General features: G+C 40.5%; 1 protein-coding gene across 7 annotated transcripts in view; it reads right to left on the bottom strand.

The window, feature by feature from the left end:
- Positions 1 to 2,803: 2,803 nt before the first annotated feature.
- Positions 2,804 to 23,186, bottom strand: part of LOC134213598 (dual specificity tyrosine-phosphorylation-regulated kinase 2-like) — a 54,585-nt gene continuing 34,202 nt past the window's right edge. For 4 of the 7 annotated variants that reach the window (XM_062692801.1, XM_062692805.1, XM_062692804.1 and 1 more), the window contains 2 exons: positions 6,476 to 8,893; positions 4,049 to 4,113 (listed from right to left, as the gene is read on the bottom strand). In XM_062692801.1, the coding sequence (XP_062548785.1) occupies positions 4,064 to 4,113; positions 6,476 to 8,510 (2,085 nt within the window). In that variant the 5' untranslated portion in view covers positions 8,511 to 8,893 and the 3' untranslated portion in view covers positions 4,049 to 4,063. Of the gene's footprint in view, positions 4,003 to 4,048; positions 4,114 to 6,475; positions 8,894 to 23,186 lie in introns of those variants that run through there. The other 3 variants (XM_062692807.1, XM_062692808.1, XM_062692806.1) reach the window with 3 other exon arrangements.

Below are 23,186 nucleotides of genomic sequence, written 5' to 3'. Positions count from 1 at the left end.
TGGAAATCGTCGTGTCAGAAACGTTCGAACTGCTTAATGTCAAACTGCTTACTGATTTGTGACTGAAACATCCTCTGCCGAAAGTAAGATGAGACCGGTAAGGAGCACTTCGTTTGATGAAACGCTGACAAACTTGGTAAATACCGTGTTGTGCCGAGGCCGATACTCCGTCCAATACCATAGACGATGGCAATCCTTTCTTCTTGCACTGCTCATTGCATTACGTTATTCTAAAAGGATTTTGGATGTGATTGGAGCCAAAATCAAATTCCTTGCTTGCATCGTGATGAGTGGTCTCACTTAAACGCTTGGAGTTGAGCCTGACATACTGTTTGATCGAGAGTGTACGATATTTAACGAATCTTCTTAGGACGACCTTCTTCATTCTCTTCAGTACATACAATCCATTTGTCATCCAGAGAACACGGGAGCTATCGCGGAAAATCTGCTTCGAGGCATGCGTATTTACAACATAATCCAAGACGTGCGAATAAGTTTGTGTAGCGAGATTGACATCGTCTGGATCCTGAATATGATCCCATGTCAAATTAGACAACGAGCGGTTGTTATCATCAGAGTTGTTGATTTGGAATCTGCAGAATTACCAGCTATCAAGAAACTTGATGGCTCGACTGCTCTGAGCAAGGGAATCACAATGAATCGGCGTTCAAGCAACGCTCGCAAGGTTCAAGTCCACCAAAATTACAATTTCGTCACAAGGAATCACGTTGTTCGTCTCACTACTAACTGACCTTTAATGTGCATCAAAGTGTTGATGGTCCGAATACGATCTGGATGATGTGTAGACAGCACAGAGTAACAGATGACGGTCTATGAACGCGAAGGATCCTTAAACCAATTCGACGGAATTCTAGATGTCATCCTCGATGGCTTTCGGCTTTTTATCTCGTTCTTCTTCCTCTTCTTATTGGCATTACATCCCCACACTGGGACAGAACCGCCTCGCAGCTTAGTGTTCATTAAGCACTTCCACAGTTATTAACTGCGAGGTTTCTAAGCCAGATTACCATTTTTGCATTCGTATATCATGAGGCTAACACGATGATACTTTTATGTCCAGGGAAGTCGAGACAATTTCCAATCCAAAAATTGCCTACACCGGCACCGGAAATCGAACCCAGCCACCCTCAGCATGCTCTTGCTTTGTAGCCGCGCGTCTTACCGCACGGCTAAGGAGGGCCCCCGGCTTTTAATCTCGTACTAACAGCGATAGGCACTCCGCCTTCTTGTTCGCTGCGCACCTCGTCTTCTTGTGCCCGTCCGATCGTTGTCGAAAACCATTGTCACCGGATTACTGTCCGACATTCCACCTGGTTCTTCTTCTTCTTTGGCATTACATCCCCCACTGGGACATTGCCGCCTCGCAGCTTAGTGTTCATTAGGCACTTCCACAGTTATTAACCACGAGGTTTCTAAGCCAAGTTACCATTTCTGCATTCGTATATCATGAGGCTAGCACGATGATACTTTTATGCCCAGGGAAGTCGAGACAATTTCCAAGCCGAAAATTATCTAGACCGGCACCGGGAATCGAACCCAGCCACCCTCAGCATGGTCTTGCTTTGTAGCCGCGCATCTTACCGCACGGCTAAGGAGGGCCCCGTTGCTGTCCGACATATGCCCAGCACACCGCATTTGTCCGATTATTGTTGTGCGAACGATGGATGGTGCTCCCAACAACTTGGCGGTGAACCGAGCTACGCGAATACTTAAGCCACCTCGATTTCATCATCATCACCGATACAAACTCGTGGCTCACGTTGTCTTCTCTTGAACCACTTCCCATCCTGTACTTCGTTTTCGACGTGTTGATGACAAGTTCGATGTTTGACTGATGTAAGCTTACTCCATCTTCTCAAAGTTACGTGCCATAATATCGATACCGCCGGCGAAACCAAATAGCTGAATGGATCCATCGTCGCCTTGACCATCCGTATCAGCTTATCCGGCAATCCATGTTCATGCAGCAGCAGCCATCGCTGGTCTCGATCGATTGGTTAATATGCGGCATAAAAGTCGATGAATGGATGATGTTTGTGGGCATGTTGCATTCGCTAAGCTATAAAGGACCTCCGTCAGCCTCCGCAACTTACGTTTTCGACGGATGTTAATATCAGCAAGTAAGCAATTACTAACCAATACTAAATCGTCTTTTTGCCAAGTGAAATAAAGTTTTTAATTTTTATCTAAAACTTAATTTAGATCAAAAAGTCTCGCCGAACTGAAAAAAATTAAATCATATTGAATCAAAAAAATAAATAACAATAACAATTTCCATGATCACGAAACACGTTATAATCTGCATCAATCCAAGATATGCTCAAGTGAGGATTTTGTTTCAAATATGTACTACAACGTACTTTTTACAAATGTTTACAGTTCAAGCTTCCAAAATATATGTCCATATAAGTGTGTTCGTCAAAGTTCCCTAAAAACGTATTATACTCACAACTTGTTCTTTGTATCCGTTACATTTGTTTTTGATGTCTTCAAGTACGCACTCTCGTTCTAACATCATTGGTGGAGGAACATCACAAGAATTCAAGCAAAAATAAAATTAATCGAAATGCGGTATTCAAATCGAGTTCGAATTGGAAGTTCAAAAAAAGCTAATTTCACAAATGGAAAGTTCTAAAACCGAATAAGTTTTGCGAAACATTATTCAATCTATACTAAAACAATGGGCCCGGCAGTACTGAAAAGAATGCATTAGTTTTGATTCACTTTTTTGTCTAGTGAAGAATGCGTTTCAATGCATTTTTTTAAGATGAGGCAGTCGATATGTGTGCGAGAGCATTAACAGCCTTTATTCGATTTCTAGAAAATTGTGTGATTCAAAAAGTTAAAACCGAAATTCAGTCAAATTACTACTGTAAGGGGGTTCCGTGTAGACTTTTTTTGGTAATCAGTTTCCTATACGAGATCTGGAGTCTCAGCGTCGACGGTGTGCGCATTAGAGATATTTTAGTACTCGACAGAAATTTCGCCAAATTCTGGATATCTTCACTTTCCGAATGAATCCTAACTTACTTCCTGCGCGTGGCATCATGCAATTACATAATTCTAACAACAATAAGCCCTAATTTTCATCTTTGTTCAGTCACAATTCGTACTTATCCTTGATTCTCGCGCACATTTATGCACACAGCTTTAGCATGTTTTTTTTTGTTAATTTTTGTCATTTTTGTGATTAATGTTTTTTTATGCAAGCTATTACAAAATTTACCTCATGATTGCATAATCTTCCAACAGACATATGAACTTTAATTGTAAGGTTATTCTGCATCGCTACATCCAGTTTTTGCTATAAATTGTCAATTTTTTAAAATCCAACTATAGTTTTTACCAAAAGATCTTTGTTTCCTTATTCATCGTTCTTTTGTTTCCCTTCTCTCTCTCTCTTTGCTTCCGTCTAAACCTTCATCTTCATCTTTCGTCGGTCACATTTTGCTAATTGTTTTACCTATCCACTAAAATAGCAAATTAAATTAATTTATCTCCAGTTTAGTATAAATTGATTTACTCTCAGAGCTACTACCGCATACAGAACCTATCAATTAATGAGTGTTTTTTTCGTGCTTTTTCGCCTCTCCCTCAGAAGATCGTTACCTAGTTTATTGTAATTTTTACATGCACTGCCTTGGGAGCTTGCATGGCCTTCCGGTTCGTGTCCTGAACCCGGTGTGGTCGACCGAAAACCGTGTGTCTCCGTGACAGCCGGATTTAACTACCACCACCCGCATCGTGCTCCGAAACCAATATACCGTCCCCCAAGGTGCGCGCGTGTGAGAAGTCACAAACACTCAACGCATCTGGCTTTGATTCTCTGCTTTATCGTTCCTGGATGAGAGGGGCTTTGTGAGTTTGCTTTAATGTTTATTTTTGGCAGGTTGGAACAAGAGAAACGGGGAACTATTTGGTTGTGGAACGAACATTCCGACAGGATTCCCTTGGTGATTGGTTAATCGATGACGACCACTGCTTTAGATGTTTTATTTGAAGAACCAAAAAGAATCAAGACAAAAGGTTAAGCAGATTTTTTTTACAAATTGAATTTTGTAATCAACTGGTGGTGGTTAAACAATGATGTAGCTAAAAAAAGAAGCAAGTTGTGCACAAAAGAACTGGTAAGTAGAATGAATTGAAAAGTATTCACAAAATACTAAAAAAATTGTTAACGTAATAAGGATGATGCAAAAATACTTTGAAAAACTGATAATGGCATGCTAAAGTTCAGATAAAGTTTATACAAACTCAGCTAATGTAATCGGTTTGGCATTGAAGGTTCGATTTGTAGAACAACTAATTTTGTTACGCTCTACGCATCTGTATTTTCGTCTCAGTCTGGACACATACGTGCTTTTTAAGGAATTATTCTATCACATGATTCCAGACAAAATAGAGATTTAATTGATAAAATCATGTATTATTTGCCTTATATTCCTGACAAATCCGGAGTGATTTCCGTTTTCAAACAAACATTTGCGAAACTAATATCCGGATCGGATTGAGGAAGGTTTAGTTTGTCGGATACAGACCGTGATCTTTTGAAAAAACGCTCATCTACTCTTTTGCTTCATTCCCGGCAAATTTGTTCTCTTGAAGTAGTGGTCTTCTACTATTTTGCCTTATTTCGGACAAATGCGTACTTTTCAAGAGGGAATCATATACTTTTTACATTATTTCGGGCGAATCCATACTTCTAAAGATGACATCAAAATATTCATATGCTTTTCTTCTTTTTTTATGTAAGTATTAGTCAAATAGTCGTTATGTCGAACGGCCCATTTTATTCGATACAATTTTCCAACGAAAATGCCAAACAATCGTTATGGCAAATGGCATGAAAGTGCCCAACATATTATCAGACCGTCAACTCGTTAGAACAAAAAGTATTATGTCAAACGGCGTTATGGGACTTGGGCTTCCCCCACAACAAAGATAGGCAGCCATTTAAAAATGATTTCGATTGGTTCAAACTCTGATGGCTTGATGAGGAAGATACTATTGTGAAAGAGTTATAAATTGGTCAAGGATTACATTTTTTAGATTAGGGGAAAAGACGGCTTTGGCAGGTTTAGTTCTATTATTGGCAGGGGATTTTTGTCGACCGAATTTTATGAAATTTGGCCACAATATTCTTTGATATGCAAAGCATGTTTAGGCAAAATTTGAGCATAATCAGGGAAGAAAAACCCCCCTGACAATAATAGAACAAAACCTGCCAAAGCCGTCATTCCCTCTATTTCAGATAAATCAGTGATTCAACTTCAGCAATTCACAACTGGAAGTATAATTCCAGAAAAAAATAGTTTCCAAAATCAGACCACATTTCCTTCATTATCTTTCTAGGCATCAATGTTTTCATATTAGGTATAAAGCAAAAGGTTAGCAAAAGTCGCACTCCATGGACAAAACACATGATATCCAACAATTGGTATCTCCTTAATCAGTGGCGTCCCGTAGCCGCACTTTTTTTATCTGTTCAACGACACAAAGGAGGAAAATTTCGATGTTTTGTCAGCCAAAACCGGGAACAAAGTTAGCAGAGTCGATCAGCTTAAATTTCGCAAATTTGAATTTGCTGAACAGGCAGATTGAAGTTAAGGAACCGCCACTGCCTTTTATTAACGAAATATATTAAACGTATTGAACTAATGAAAACGTAGGCCTATGTAGTTCTTATCATGAACAAATAACATTCTGGTTAGCTTTATGATTCATCATAATGTTAGGCTATTCGCACATGCAATTTGCTGCTGGCACATTTCCACAATAATTGATGTCTTTTAGTACATGGTTCTATGAAGATGTTTTCGTTAAGTTTTATCATTCCAGTGCAAGCAGTGATCGTGATCGAACTTTTTTCTCAAATTCCACTATACCATCTACCAATGTCATATCTCAAGAGTTAGAAACGTGTGACTTCCAATCCACAGAGATGTGCGCTCACGGAAAAATGTAAAACTAAGTGTACTAAAGTATCGAACAGATTGCACACGTGCCGGTTGCCGTTGACTTAGAAAAATGTGAGCATTAGAATCGAGGAACTTCATAAACGATACACGATGTGGAAAGTAATATTAATGTGCGGCTTGACGCCTTATAGTAGTTAGTGGCGGAGATTGAAGTTCTAACATCACAAAACAATGACTGACAGTGAGCGGCGATCGGTAGATATTAGCGGTTCGGTACACATTAAGATTCACATACGGGGTGGTTAAGTAGGTAGTCATTAGCTGGAAGAGGAGCGATAAATGTGTGTTTGTTTGCGGATCGAGTGGTGGTAGTTACGCACAGTCAGACAGAAAGACGATTTTTATGAGATGACACACCAGAGATACACGGACGAACGAACGATCGAGCGCGTACAGCAGCAACAACAGCAGCGCAGCGTTTGTGTGAGTGATACTCGTGGGTTGTGTGGTTTTGAGAAGGAATTAACTAAACTTACCATAGTCTACAAAGGAAGTGGTTGCCAGCCCGGGATTGGAGGTTAGCGAGGACGCCGCCTGCGGGGAAGTATTCAGTAGCCTTTTCTTGTCGTTGGGGTTGTAGGGGATATCGATGATGGTGGTAGCCGCGGACCGTCCTAACGTTCCGGTGCTCCCGACAATACTAACCCCACCGACTGCCCCGATGCCACCGCTGACTGCCGGAATGCTTATCGCCGACGAGGTAAGGGAAGCCGACTGGAGCGACTGTAGCGAGCTGGAGTTTCCGTGGTGTGACGCAACCAGCGAATTGCAGGTGGAGGTCGTTACTAGAGATGATGCTTGCTGATCCGCGTACGCGATATTCAGTACCTTATTTATATGGCTATTTTGACAGTTACTCGATGTGGAAGGACTGCTGGTGGTGGTGATCGTGGCAACGTTGGGCGATGGTGGCAGCAACCTTCGGAACCAGAAATGATTCAACGCCGCTTCCGGCGTCATTCGTAACGCCGGATCCCACCGTAGGCAACGTTCGATGAAGTTCATAAACAGCGGGTCGTCGCACCCATTCAGCGCTCTAACCAAACTACGAGATCCAGGTGGTCCTCTCAGTTTTCCCCGCCGGGAAAAGCCACCCGTTAGCACAGTGGTACCATCCTCCAAGGTTTTTACATTGCAATACCGTGGATAACCTTTGGCCGAGATGAAGTTTTTCGCTCGTTTCGAGTTCTCTAGGATCTTTTTCGGTGGCATTCCGATAAGCTCGATAATACAAGCCAACTGATCCGCTTCGTCTTCCCCAGGAAGAAGGGCGAAACCGGTGAACAGTTCCGCCAGAATACAACCCAGCGACCACATATCGATCGCCATGTCGTATTTGGCACCAAGAATTACCTCTGGTGCCCGGTAGAAACGTGACTGGATGTAGGTGTAGACCCGTTGATGCTCGAAGCAAGACGAGCCGAAATCGATCACTTTGATACCGGACCGTCCCTGCTGTTTCAGCAGCACGTTTTCCGGCTTCATATCACAATGGATAATCTTATTCTTATACAGTGCATCCAAGCACTTAAGCAGAGAATGAGCGAACTTTCTTACCAGCTGTAAGCTAAAGCCATGGAATTTGTTCTTTTTGATCAGCTCGTACAAATTTATGTACAATAGTTCGAACGTTATACACATATGATTACGAAATACAAAATAGTCATACATGTGGATAATGTTCATCGAGTTCATACGATCCTGCGAGCGTAAGTGTTTGAGAATTCGAATTTCCTCCTGGGCTTGCCGGTGGAATCGCTTCTCGTTCCGGACCATCTTGAGCGCCACATGCTGGAAGTTCTTATGGTCATACGCCCGCACTACCTGACCAAAGCTACCTTTACCTATTATTTTTAACACCTCGTACCTGTACGCTATATGATCGTGTGCTATATGAATATAGGATCCTTGTTCGTTGTCGTACTCGGAATTGCTGGTACCCCTCCGCTTCTTGGCAATGGCACCGATGAAGTAAATCTTCGGGTACTGATAGATCTCGTGGTGCTCATACTGGGTCAGCTTGTCCATGTACAGCATCATCACCTCCTGGGGCGTCTTGTGCTTGGCCCGTTCGTATTCCTCGCCAGTACCGCTGGTTCCACTCCCAACCCCGCTGCTACTGCTGCCACTACTCAGCTTGTCACTCGACTGCGTTTTATTATTGCTATTGTTGTCGTTATTGTGCAGACTACTGCTACTGCTATTGCTCTGATAGTTGTTGTTCTGCTGCTGTTGTTGTGCCACCGCAAACAGTGCACTCGATGGATTACTCGCCGCAGCAGCAGCAGCCGCAAACAGCGCACTAGACGGATTGGCTGCCGCCGTCGACAGAAGGTTGGAAGCGGCCACAGCAGCTGCCGTCGTTGCCGAGGCCAGCTGCGACGGGGTCATCGTTATCGATTTGTCCGACATGAGGGCCACGGCCGACGACGAGGATGACGCCCCTGTCGCGATGCAACCGTTCGCATCTCCCCCGGTCGTCGTTGTCGTTTTGAACGTTATGCTAGTCATGATGATGAGAGTGTTGGCTGATTGAGCGTCGTCCTTTGCCTAAAATGTTCCCATTCAGGTAAATTTCATTAGTCGATACTCCCTAAAAACTAGATATCACAAATAGGATCCACTCGAATATGGATTTTAAGTAGCATGCATCTTCCACGTGTTCCGCTTCCGCAGCGAGAATTACGCCGTCGCGTTGATGTAACACCCAATCGCGGTGATCTGGATTCCGGAGATCAATCCAATGGCTGCATGCATTTGGCCAGTTGAATTTCGCCTACACCTCGCCGCCGTCGTTTTTCTTTTTCGCACCGATTCGATCCAATCAATCTTTCCGACTCCTATCGCTGGAGGTGCTCAGTTCAGTTATTGTGTAAAGACGTGAAAGCCGACATCTGCAAAAAAAATGAAACGAGAAGAGATAGAAAGATAGTGAGATAGAGAGCAATATGAAAAGAGTGTATTATAACGAACAAATAAAAATATCCAAATTTGTAATCTGTGCGGATTGCGCCGCCGATTATCCAAACAGAGGTGTACCTCGATTTTATGGAGCCAAAATGTTGAGACCGATGAACCTTTGCAATAAATTCTTGGCTCAGTGAACGCTTAAGAAGACATACAAGGTGACAAGCCTTACAGTAACTGATAAAGATATTACGTGGCACTCTTCTACCAGCCCATGTGAAAGTTCAGCGAACTTTAATTATACTCCAAGCTGTGATGGGCTTATAATTTGATCGATATTACCGAACAGTATAAAACCATAAAACTGAGTCATACCTGTACCAACGATATTACATCTGGCCAAGGCGGCATCCAGTGCTAACATTATTTGCTTTCACAATTATCATTCATTGACACCGGGGTGCGGTGCGTGGTGTTGGTACACGATACGCGGCAAGGCTCAAATCGGTAGGCGTTTGACCGAGTGGCAGAAAAAAATGGTGTGAACAAACGATTTTTGTCGGGGATCGAAATTGGGGAAATTTAGCGCCAAATTTAAACGAACAATGACCGGAGGCTTCACTCACTGTCAGATAATCGAAGATGCGGCTATGTTCAAATCGGTAGAAACGATGCGCTGTCGCTTTGATTAAGGAAAAGTTGTACAAGAAGTGCGGAGTATACATTACGAAGTAAATATTACATGTACAAAATTTAAACGAGAAATTGTGGCTTAGAATACGCGGGAATGGGCCGAAGCCTAGCGAATAAAAACATTTCACATTTTATATTCAGAGCAATTACCAAACTAAATTTATTCGCAACCGAAAATTACCTTGATTTTGAAACGGAGAGTTGATACCTTTGATTCATGAGGCATAAATTTGAACAATGATAACTTGAAATACTTGAATCGATCAAATTGATACTTGTCAACTTCCATTTGATAGAAGACACACTCACTGCCTGCCTTATGTTGGTAGTAGCATACTGACGACAGTTTTAATTATTGAGAAATTTGCAGGAACATAAACTCCCATAAAACTACAATTTGGAATGCCAAACTAGCAAACAACAAAACCTTCTACCGTTGTGACGAATAATACTGTTTTTCGCCGTCTTGAAGCTGCTGTGAATTAGATATGAAGGACGAGCTGATCTCTGCAGCTGAGGAAGGCATCTTGTAGCAAGTTATTGTGCATGCACATGTTATGACACATCATGATTCCGTTTGACCATATTCGCGATAGACAAACCTTCGTAACACGAAAAATATAATCTGTGACTGTAACTAATAAAACGCGACGCGACTGTAGCTTCGACATTTTTAATATGGCCTTGGGCTTCGCATGGATTTCTGTCTTTCAATGCTCTCCCGGAACAGGAAGTTGTATTATTCACTGTAATCAGTGACATGGTTATCGCTATCTTTTAGTGCTCCTTACCTACCATTTATTAGGGATTCAGGTTGAAAGAAATGTTCGAACCATCTGCTACTATTCTGAAGTTTGACTCTCACCACAAGCCATTAGTTTCTATGACCGATTCCTTTTCTGAAGATCTACGTCATTCACTATGCGACTTGTCCTCTGTCCTGGCTATTCAACATGCTAATCGTCGGAATCTATGTTTAAGATGACAGCCTCATTCCGGTAGATTGGCAACCTTGGGCGTTTTTTCTCCGCGGAACGTATCCCCCGAATAAAAGCACACATTTATCTTGTTTTGAAAACATTATAGCATAGATTTTTATCGGAGACCTAAGAATCTATTCAAAAAGTTAGATTTGGTTGTTTGAAATTGCTCCGCATTTTCAACCCATCGGGGCAAATAGAAATGCGTGGTGCGAGGCAAGCTGAAGGTGATTATAGAATGACCATTTTGTAAAAAACGTGCTTTTCCAATATTTTTTTCAAGAGCACGAGATGAAAGAACCATAACGCGTATGGGGCTGAAATAATGGTAGATCGTTTGCTTAGTTAAGCTGAACAATCATAATTTGAGTTGCGGCACTGTACGAAAACTATTACGCCAGATTTGGGGTTTTGGAAATGTATGTAGACAAACGTGTGGTGAATTTGAAATTCACCACGGGCTTCATTCTATAATCACCTGAAACAAAGATTAAAAAGGTCACCCTCGCAATTAGAAGTAATATTTTTACCAGAATTCAACATGGTCCGTAAATACATACATTCGGAAAACCAAACATGCAAACATTAAACATTATAAAACATGCAAACTTCTGAAAATAAATTTAATAAATTTCCGCCCATCCCATCATGAATACAACTCTCCTACAATCTCCACTAGAAAAAAAAAGGGGTCATGTTTAAACTGCAGTTTTCAGATTCTACTGAGCATTGGCTTTCAAAAAAATAAAACATAGAACATGTACATTTCGTTAACTCCACCTTTCACTTCCCCAGTCCCCTGTTTCTCCAATCGAGGAGCTAAGGTGAGATGCGCTGGTTAATTAATATGAATTTATAAAGAAGCCACAACCGAATTAATCAAGTGCACAATATACAAGTGAACCAAATAATGAATCACCCTGAATAGTAATTTAAGTAGTCACCAGTAGGAGGTAATCTATCTGATAAATTTTCAGCGTAGTGCATTCTCTAAAATTTGGTTTCTGAAAATCCTCTTGTGATTTTGTTGTACACTCCCTTATTCGCATAAGAGTCCCATGTCATTTTCTCCGACTTGAGTAATTTGCCGTTGAATTTTTCAAACTTGTTTTACATGAAGAAATACAAAAAATCTAATAATTGAGCAAAAAGGCTATCTTTAAAAAAAATTTGACATAATTTTCTTTATCTGTAGATATTGCTGTGCGACAATTAAATGAACCATATTTAAGTTTTTTTTTGTGTAAACGAGTATCCAAATCTGGAATATGACTTTTATGCGAGTAAATATCAAAATGAGACATCAAAAGTGGCATTTGATTTTCAAATTTGTAGAACATCATCATAATCCATTTTATCAGTTTTTCTTAAACAGGAGACAATTTTAAGCTAATTTCTGAAAGAAAATCAAAATGGTCAAAAACTTACATGGAACTCTTATGCGAATCCTGGCAGTGTTATAGTCACCTTTACAACCTCGTGCTTCTTGAATCTTTTTTTTTTTTTTTTTTTTGTCTTTATTATCGAGACTTTCAGAGATTCTTGAATCTCACTGTGTACATACATTTTGTTTTTAATACGGCAAAATGCATATAAAAAAATAATTTCAGTATACAAAATATTTATAAAAAAGTTTGGTAAGGTTGCTAATTTTTTATGTGTAATCTTTTGCCCAAACTAGCAAACACCGCAAACGGATTCAAAATGTATCAAATGTTGATTTTTTTTACAGCACTTCGAATTTCAACTTTGAAAAAACCGCTTCAACTTCCCCCGGTGTACCTTAGTTACAAAAGTTGCATTAAAAATGTATATTTTTTGGCAAGCGGAGAGGTTTCAGTGGGAATGTTAGGCCACGAACACAATAAAAGCAACTTTTGGGCCTAGATTTTCACAAGATCCGTCATTTTGTCCACAATTTTGTGTTCTTCAAACTTCAGCCCCCTGTTGAAGAATTTGTAATCGCTTCGGCATCTCAATGGCATAAAAAAGTTCTGAGTCCTCTTCATGTATGCCACAGAAACGACATACATCATCTTCAAGTGATATCGACAACAGCTTCAAGTGATATCGACTCGGGCAATGGCCTGTTATAAGACCTGCAATGTACTAAGACTTTTTTTTCGTTTTTTATTTTTTTTATTTTGGAAAATCTAGATTTCGAGCATTAAATGCGTTGGGTTGAATGCAACGTTCACCACAAATAAATGCTCGAGATGAACCAAGTCTTGTTGGCATATCAGCTTGTTCGATGGCATCAATGCCACAATAACCGGAAGTTTATACCGAGTACCGAGCTATGGTACAAAAGTCACCATACAACTCCACCCGGTGCTCAATACGAGCCGATGTGTTGTTTCGTTTTTTGATTTATTTCACCTGACAGAGGAAGAGATCCAGGAAGAACTTGCAGATCAAGGAGTCATCCACAGGCCAAACAGTCATGATTTACAGGACAGAAGTAGGAGTTATACGAGTTATACGAAAATCAATCAAAAAGGACGAGTTCAACTAAAAAACACAAGCCAAGCCCAAGTGAAAGCACAGACACGACTAGACGATATCAGATTCAACGCACTACAAGAAGAAATGGAGAAAAAAAAACAAATCGTGAAACTTGAACAAAAACTTAATAAAAGAGCAGCAGTAAAAGACCAATTGAATTCAATCGATTAAGAGAATCGTTAACAGCAAGAAAAAAACAACCAACTAATAAAAGTAATTAAACAGAAGGCCGAAAAATTTGAAAAACTGGAGATGTACAAAACAAAAAATACATCGAAGTATCACGAAATAAAACCTGAATGGAATTACAGACTAGCGAACCATCAACAAAAACAGACAAAAGGAAAAGCCTCAAGCGACTACAAGGAACACAGCATGCCTAGATACAGGAAGTAACGACAAATACCCCAGAAATTCCATGAGATAATCAACCTGCTAGATCAATCAGACACAGGAATCGACAAATACGAACAACAACAAAACTCAACAAATCCGCCACCAAAAACGAATACCATCCACAATATTACCTTTACAGGCAAGTACCTCTTCGGGAAGATTCATAAAGTACGTCACGCAAAATTTGGCTATTTTCAACCCCCCCTCCCTCCTTCGTCACACTTTTTGTATTAAACCTCTAAAATTTTTGTATGAGTCGTCACGCTGCTCGGAACCCCCCCCCCCTCCCCCCTAGGAGCGTGACGTACTTTGTGGATGGCCCCTTCTATGTTGCGACGACAAACATCCATTATTCGGCAGAGAACCAAGCAATCTACCATTCACCAGAAATCAGAAAACTAATTGCACTGCAAGAAAGCATACCGACTTCAAGTAGATTTAGCGGCTCTCAATCTACAATACCCAACTGTCATGAAACGATTGTTTTGCAATGGAACATACGCAGCATCTGGCGTAACTAACTTGAATTCTAGAAAATTTATGACGACAACCAACTGACAACAATCTGTCTTCAGGAAATTATGAAACATAGAATCGACAATAGTCTCACAAACAAATACCACCGGAACATAAGAAGCCATCCGGAGAATTTCGGAAAGGGAATTATTGGTCTCGGAATCCGCAAGGACATCCCTTTTTAAGTTTTTGGTAATGCGTCCAATCTACTCGTTTGCATTGGAAGAATCGGATCCCCTTGGTACCCAACCATCGTTTCACTTTATGCTCGCCACACACTCAACAGTCAAGAATTGCTTGATGCACTAAACGTACTGCTTTATACTTTTGAACCTCCCTTCCTTTTCTGTGAAGATTTTAATGCTGCTCATGAAGCATGGGGAAGCACAAAATCTAATCTACGAGGACGTCTTTTGCTTGAATGGGCTGTAGACAACAACCTTGTTAGGTGAGTGAATGTGATGAACTCCTGCACAGGTCTATCTTGGTACTCCGACGAAGATCTACATGAAAGTGATCACTTTCGAATTCATATTAGAACACACCATCTGCTTCCCGTCGTCAACTCAACCGGAGGATGGCTGTCTAAGGACGCGGATTGGTCTAAATTTTAAACGATTGGGCTGATTTTTGCCAGCAGGCCTAAAATGACTTGAATTTTTATTCAATAAAAGCTTCATTTATGCATATATTCTGCTTATACGCGTTTTCGTTGATAATAATTAGGAAAACAGTTCCGTTGTATGGAGTCCCATAATAAAAAGTGATGTCTTTATAATTATTTCCAGATTCGGATGTCAAAATCATTAGAGATGTATACAATTCACTCAAAGATCGAAAGTTCAAGTTGAAAACAGGTGCCTAGCAAAATTTTAGCTAAATCGAATCGCTACGAATCGAGATTTCGATACTCAAGCATGATAAAAATGTATAAAAATCATGCTTGTCTTTATACTTATAGTTTTGGTGAAATGATAGAGTAAATTAAAAAAAAAAAAAATTAAGTGGTGAAAAAAAGAAGGAAATCATTGAGAAACTTTAAAATATTCAAGACGATGATCCAGAGAAAATCGAGACAAACAAAAGTTCAACAAAGCGAAAATCGAATCGAGAACCACCAAGGTTGCTGCCAAAAGTAAGTATTGGTCAAATTTCCTAGAAATCTTTTCCAAGGGATCTAGCACCTCCCAGCTATGACAAAGCTATTGTAAACTTAATGGAAAACATAGATTGAAAGCCCCAGGAGTCACGATCGAAGGAACATAGACTAATAATATTCGGCTATGTAGTTTTTTGGGAACGCGTGGTGTTCTACATCCAAACCAATTTGCTTTTTGTAAAGGAAAAGGTGCGACTGCTGAAAAAGAACAGCACGAAATCTTTTAATCTTTTTGTTTTATTATCTTTATTAAGGAGACTTTCAGCCCTAGGATCACTCGTCTCCGATATCTTTTAATCTAGAAAACGGAGTTCTACAGGGAGCCGTACTCTCGGAGTCCTTATTTTTGCTTGGGATGAACACACTAGTAAATAAAATCCCCAAGAACATTAAAATATTACTTTACACCGATGATATCGTCATCATTACTTTTGAAAAAATGGTTCGGTTTTGCTAGAAAGAGACTACAAAAAGCCATAAACGCTGTAGACGACTGGGCTAGTGACATCGTACTAGAACTTCTTCTTCTTCTTATTGGCATTACATCCCCACGCTGGGACAGAGCCGCCTCGCAGCTTAGTGTTCATTAAGCACTTCCACAGTTATTAACTGCGAGGTTTCTAAGCCAGGTTACCATTTTTGCATTCGTATATCATGAGGCTAACACGATGATACTTTTATGCCCAGGGAAGTCGAGACAATTTCCAATCCGAAAATTACCTAGACCGGCACCGGGAATCGAACCCAGCCACCCTCAGCATGGTCTTGCTTTGTAGCCACGCGTCTTACCGCACGGCTAAGGAGGGTACTAGAACTATTACCCACGAAATCAGCAACAATGCATTGCAGTAAAATAAAACGCAACAAAAAATGGCATTTTTAGGAAGCTAATCTTTCACTGGACAATACATCACTTCAAAAGGTAAAGATCACAAGAATCTACTTCGACTGAAACACAACGCGAAAATGCTCTTTTAACCAATATGTTAAAAAAATAAATGTGCTTTTTCTGCGTCTCGAATGACTCGAGAATTGTCGATTTCGACACATCTCACGTGAGACGATCGTGTAATATGAATGGGAGGTATCGACAATTGTCACTTCATTCAAAACGCCTCACCTCATACGAGACGCAGAATAAGCACAAAAGGAAGACTTTCTATATAGTCTGATCCTACTAAAAGCTAAGTCTCCAATGAATCAGATTGTAAAACTTTACTATATGTACATAGGTGATGTAGCAATACTCAATTGCACAGTGACTTTACGCATGACTTTTGAACAGTACCTAGGTACTGGTCCTGTTGTTCACAGATGACTACATTTTAATTTTGAGATTCTTCTGTTTATTCTTTGGATTATCTGATCCATAATTACCTAAACCTAATTACCCAATTACCTCAATATCGTGCAATATGCAGATTTCATTGGAATCAAACAATTTCTATAAGTTCGAAACGTAAACAACAAGACCACTACCTGTCAAAATTGTGAGGTTAGGTTTGCCGCGCGCAATAACCTATTGCTTCCAAGCTTCTCTACGGAAAAGAGGTTATGAGAAAAGATAACTTCATAAATCTTACGCCCACCTACAACTAAATCATTCGACTTGCCCCTGGAGCCTTCCGAACGACACCCACTCTCAATGTTCGTTGAATCAGGATTAGGATACCTGCCCTTTCAGCATCGTTTGGATAAAAAGCTAATGGCTAATTGCAAACTTTTCCAGACATTGGCATGATAACGGACCTAGAATTTATTGGAGAATAAAAGCAGAGCTCAATCCGGGCCAAGCTGCACAACGCGTATATGTGATCTTCAGAGAACTAGTAGAACGGAGCTGAATTCACCACTCACAGTTGTATACAGATGGATCAGTACCACAAGGAAAAGTCGAAGTTGGGGTGATAGCACCCTCCGCAAGAATTGAGGTAAGTTTACCAATGCTCCGTTTGCACAGCGCAAGCTGCAGCCCTAGCCGTCGTCACTAGGATTGCGTCTCTCATATTCAGTGACCCTGTCAGTTGTCTAGAAGCATTGTAAACCGGGAAATCAAAACACCAAACCCCAATACAAATTGAATGAGAAGCGAAGGAAAAAAATCTGCTTGTCCAAAGTTTTATCTGCAGAAGAACAGAACTCCCCATCGAATTGAATAATATACTAGATAACAATAGGAAAACTGAAAAACTTGTCCTAAAATATGGAAGCACAAGAATCAAACCGTCTCAACGATAGTTGAAAATAATCACCCTCAGTGGCCTAATCCACTGGCAAATCAACGCAAGCATACCCTTCTGCCCGATATGCAAATTTGTACCATGCCAACTTCTCACAATGGCAACCTCGAGCGGATATCCGGCCGGAATAAGAGTGCAAGATAAAAGAACAAGGGATGGTCAAGAAATAATTTCGCTTTTTAAATTTCTCGAACATCACAGAACGGACAAGTAGATCAAATTTTGTAACGCTAATAACGCCTGCAATAAAAAGTAAACGGAGAAGTCGCTTTTCCTTGCGGAAAATTATTCCTTCCAACTGGAAGGAACATTCCGCAAGAAAAAGTGACCCCTCCTTATGATCAGTGGACTAGACTTTATCAGATTTCTTAGGCAAGATCCTCGATTTACTGCAAATTAAACGAACCACCACAGAACCGTCATTATAGACGACACGAGTATAAAGACTTTGTCTGAGGGTTGCGCATAATTTGACGATATCCAATCTTGATACATTAGCTCATTTATAAAACTGAAAAACGCAACTTGTGAACGATTTGTTGGTAAACCTATCACATTTGCTACATACTTTTTTTTACAGGTGTAATTAGGAATTAATTAGAAGATATATGTTTTACCCCATAGCAATTGAGGACATCCAGGACACCCAATCCAGGATGTATTGGATGGCCTTGAATATCAAATATTTGCCTCACGTATCTCCTATGCGATATTCACGAATTAAAATCTTCGCAATCTTCTTTAAAATTTCCACGTAGAGAATTCTATGAAATAATTTCATTTGTAAGTGCAGTTTCTGCAATTCCTAAAAATAATTTTAAGTTTACGCGAATGTCGTGAATGCATAACGTTATAAAATTATTATGAGTTGCAATAATATTGCTATTGGGTATTGAATAATGTATACTCCTATATGCTGTACTAATGTTGATTTTCCATCTGATCACTAAGATGAGAGTTATAACGAACTTAATTTTAATTCAAAGATGGTGTTTAAGATTTAAAGATGGTGTACTAACTAACCGCTGCTAATTTAATTGCATGAGTGTTCAAATTTATCATCTGATTTATTACTACAAAGATGTGATCAGAACTGTTTATAGAACTCTTCTGGAAAATTACAACAAATAACCATAATATAGTTTGCTCGTTTTGTACAAGAGACTTTCTAATAAGAAAATTATTGAGCCCCAATGAAAATTGACGAAACCAAGTTCATAGCTGCTCTCAACTATTTAATGTTATTCTGCTACATTTAAATCAAAAGACAGATTAACTTCCATCTACCGGAACGTCTACAATGCCAAATAACTAATAATATGTGGCAATAAACACTGTCCAGAAAAGAACGTTCTACGGATTTAGTATCGATAATATTTCCAAATCTACTATTCCATGCTATTTATAGAAGAAAAATAGATTAGAAAAAAAGTTAATTAGTTAGCTTGACGATCTCACTTTTTTTTTGTCACAGCGTTGGCATATGGATTCAAATCGCAATCCTTTTCGCTAATAACACCTGCGAATGCTCAATTTTCATTCATAAGCCGACCACGTGATTATGATACCTACCTTTTGTTTATAACCTTAGCATGTCAACGGAAAAATTTTCCCCGAGAGACCACTTGCCACAAAAAAGATTTTTCGAACACGAAAGTAGTAGGGTTACGCACCTAACCCAATGGCAAACGTCCTATTGCCGGTACATTCCATTGCCGGAATCTGCAATGCAGCTAATCAAAGCTGTAACTATCGATTGGGTTGCCTTGAAAAGCTACCCAAACTGTCCTCATCCCCACGTAACTTAATCGAGCTTTATGCAGTCAGTCTTCATCGACGAAAAAGTTTCATCTCGTCATTAATTATCCAAATCCTTATCTGACAAGTTCATGCATCACATAACCTCCAAAACGACCTCATATTCGAATTCCTCAAAGTTCAGTGCAGTGACAATCCTGACTCATATTTCGCTTATAAGGCATCAACACGTGAAATCAACTCAACTTCCGCTACCCGCTCTGCAGAAAAAAAAGGTGACCCTATCAGAGGAACAAAAAAAATCTTGCACCCAAACCCAATAATAGGCCACCGCTTTGCTTCATTCAGCACACATGTCTGTTTTCGTTTCGTTTATGACTGCATGCATGGTGCCTGCTCCTTTTCCTTGCGGTGCACAGTGGGACAAAACAAGCTAAATCTCTCTAAGCATAGATTTTTTTTCGGGAATTTCTAGAATTTCAAATCGAAACCAAACTTTTATTAAATACTCTATTCAACTAATTTGTTGAATATCGAATCTTCAATGATGAACACCGTCCCAGAGTGCAATGCTCCGAAGCCGTCTTCCTCGCATATCCTTACGGGGTCGGTCGGCCCAATTAGATCATCGCTGTTGGTTGCTGCATGCAGTATGGTCGGTCATGGTGGTGTAGTGTTTCGCGATATTTATTTTTACGCACAGGTTGCTCCACCATAGGGGCGTCTTGAGGTGAACCGAATCAAACTCGGACAAAGAGTTTACCGCGGGGATGCAATTCAAGAGCAAGATCAGCTAGAACCTGTTTCTTAGCTCATTCAGTCCAGCGCCCAGGTCGGACAGCAGCTGCTCTCCTCGAAAGTCCCACACGGTCATACACACAGAGACAAACGGCGGCGACAGCCCAAGAGGGACCAACAAGAACTATCCACCACCGATAAGAGAGCAAAAACAGTGCAAGGAAAAAGATCTTATGACTCGATCATCGGTTTACTTTGGGAAGAGCAGCGCTTCAACCCGAGCCTTTGCTGGGTCGCCTCTCCGGTTCTCGCTTTATCTGTGTGGTGGCCTAATGCGTCTCGTTTTGGCCTTCCCAACTGAAGGCAAGTAGCAAGCAACCATTAAAGGTTTCACATCACCTTGCTTGTGCTGCCAACCACCCTCCACTCTCTTCCTCTAATCTTCGTTCACCGTCGTTCTTGGTCCCGGACAAAACAAGTTCAGCAACCGGCCCTTGCAAGTTGATCGGTTGTTCGTCGATGATCGTATGGTCAAGTCCGAACTCGAACAAACGAGTTCAAATTCCGGCCAAAACAATACGATGTTGGTACTCGGATGATGTATCTCTTTTTCAATCTCCCTCTCTTTCGTTCTCTAGTTTACCGATATCTTACAGGAATAATGGTTAATGTAAATGCTAGGAAATGGATATGGAACTAAATTAATTGATCGATTCGATCTGGATGTTTATTTGAAAGGTATATTAGCTTAAAGTCTGCTAAAATGAGGAAAGCCCAGACAAACAAATGAGGTAGCATTGCGTTTCAAGATGAATGAGAAACCACTCTGGCAAGATTTTTTTTTACTTTATTCAGATACAGAATGGGAACGACTAGATCGGCCGTGCCAAAAAAAAAACTGAGGTCGTTGATCTTGTGAAATAAATTTATTACTCCTACATGCCGACTCAGTAAACAACTGAATACATTCTGGAGGTGGAGAGTAACTTTTACAAATAACAATAATGTTATAACATAGCTAGTACTTTTTCAGTCCAGCATTTTTAACTTTACAGATGAAACAGTGAAATCGACTACAGTGTCTATTACTTCACTCGGCTTGTAAAAAACAAACGTAGCTTATAAATACTTTTTTTTAAAGATCCACGTACAGATGGGACTGACTTGCGATTCACAGCAGTAAGATCGCTCCAAAAACAAACTTGTTATAGAAGGCCCGGAGACCCATAGTGTTATATACCGATCGACTCAGTTCGACGAATTGATGTAATGTCTGTGTGTCTGTGCGCACCCACCCAAAAAAATGTAGCAAAAGTGTCACTCATTTTCAAGCACTTATCGTTATTCTTTGCTTGCAGCAGATTGCATCCGATGCAGAATCCTGTCCCATTGTTTCTTATTGAAAATTTCACAGATCGGACTATGGGCTTGAAAATTATGGTCAAAATACTATTTTTCATAATGCAAGAGAAAGGCTCTCACCACTGGATTAATCAGGGTTTTTAAAGAGGGGTTGGTAACGGACAGATTAAGAACAATAGTCATTCGACGGGCACTTCACATTTTTTTTATTTTACCCATTCAAGGACAATGTACTTCTTATCCTAAATTTTGATCAAAATAGTTGAATATATTGACTTTTTTCGAGAAAAAGTGACTTTAGTGACTTGTTCAGGTCTTCTTAGCAGCCTAAGTTTTCTTTCGTCCGTGAAAGATCACCTCAAGACCTTCGAAGAATTGATCTGGTAGCAGAAACTCCGAAGCTTGAAGAGAACGATATCGTGCCCCATCTGTTTGCTACACTTCCCGGAATCGTTCGATTCATTAGTTGCTGCGCTGTAAAATTTGTGTGGAAAAAATTGAAGCTGGGTGTTGTTTGTGAGCGTCTGCTTGCGGAAGAGCTCAAGAAAACCGACCGGGTAGCGGATTCCTGCCAAGACAAACCTACAGCATTTCTGAGATCAAAGCAAAAAGTAAGTTTACTGGAAAGTGTAACCGCTGCCAGTAGATGCTGAAGGCCAAAGACTGTCGCGTGAAGTTGAAGACAGATGAGCGTGCTGAATCAAACGTTGCTTCCGGAGGTAAGGCGATGGCCTTCATGACTGGAAGGTCCTTTCATAAGCAAGCAGAAGATGGGGTTTACTTAAAGCTGGATTCTGGAGCCTCGGACCACCTTGTAAATGTGAAGCACAGTTTCGCCGACCTCACAAAGCTAGAGCAACCGAAAGATGACCAATCCCTATTTTCCTTGAGGTACGATTGAGGGCGTTAGCCTGAAGAATGTACTCTTCATACCAAATCTGTGGAGAAGATGGCAAAGCCGGACCTAGATGTCACGTTCACGAGAAAGGAAGCTATCCTGAAGCAGTGAGGTGAGCTGATTGCGAAATGTCCCACGCGGGGCCGATTTTTACGACCTTGATCTGTGCATCGATACTATGGCAGCCAACATGTGTGGAGCTGCGAGCGGTGATTTGTGACATCGTCGCCCATTTGGGAAGCAATAGTTTGTAGACAGTGGCGTCTCGCTCTCTGGTGCACTACGTGCACTACACAGTTAACATTTCTTCATAGAAAAAAAAATCACAAACTGTTTCTGAATATATAAAACACAGACGTAGTCCCACGTCAATAATGAATAAAATTACCAAGTTATTATTGCAAGAAAATCAATTTCATTTGGTCGCCTGGTCGCTACCTCACTTGTGTAACATCATCGGTGAACAAAATAATGATCAAAAGAGATTACCTCACTCTTTGACGCCCAATGCGACGCACCACGCACACCACACACTGCAATGTGCTCAAACGATGCGTCATCGCAATGAGCGAATTTGGCTTAGCTTGGTTCACTGCTGGAAGTACACAAGAACGCCGCATATGTACACGAAGCCCACGTCTAAATGTATTGAAAAGCATTCAGCTAAATTGTCGGTGTGTTAGTAAAAATTGGTGCACTTCTCTCAATGCACGACGTTAATACGGGACGGAGACGAAACGAATCGGCATCATATGCGACGAAATGATTCGGCATCAGCCCGGTGTGAGAACGTTGCCGATGACAGCGTCGCTCTTGGATTTTTCTGGTCTCTGAGAATTTAATTTGTCACCCCATGCTTCTTTCACCGATTAAACACGTTGTTTTTCTCGCTTACATTGTTGAATGAATTAATAGCTTCATTCTGTATTTTCGGTACGTCGCGGTAGTGCGGTCTTTCGTGGTAATTGAACACTAAAAGAAAATGGAAAACGATACCGTGGATGATATTCTTCTCAACCCATTTGCTAGACGATC

This window comes from Armigeres subalbatus, chromosome 2, assembly GCF_024139115.2.
Source record: "Armigeres subalbatus isolate Guangzhou_Male chromosome 2, GZ_Asu_2, whole genome shotgun sequence".
NCBI lineage: Eukaryota > Metazoa > Arthropoda > Insecta > Diptera > Culicidae > Armigeres > Armigeres subalbatus.
Note: the sequence above shows the minus strand (reverse complement) of the source record. Positions and strands in the feature narration are given on the sequence as shown.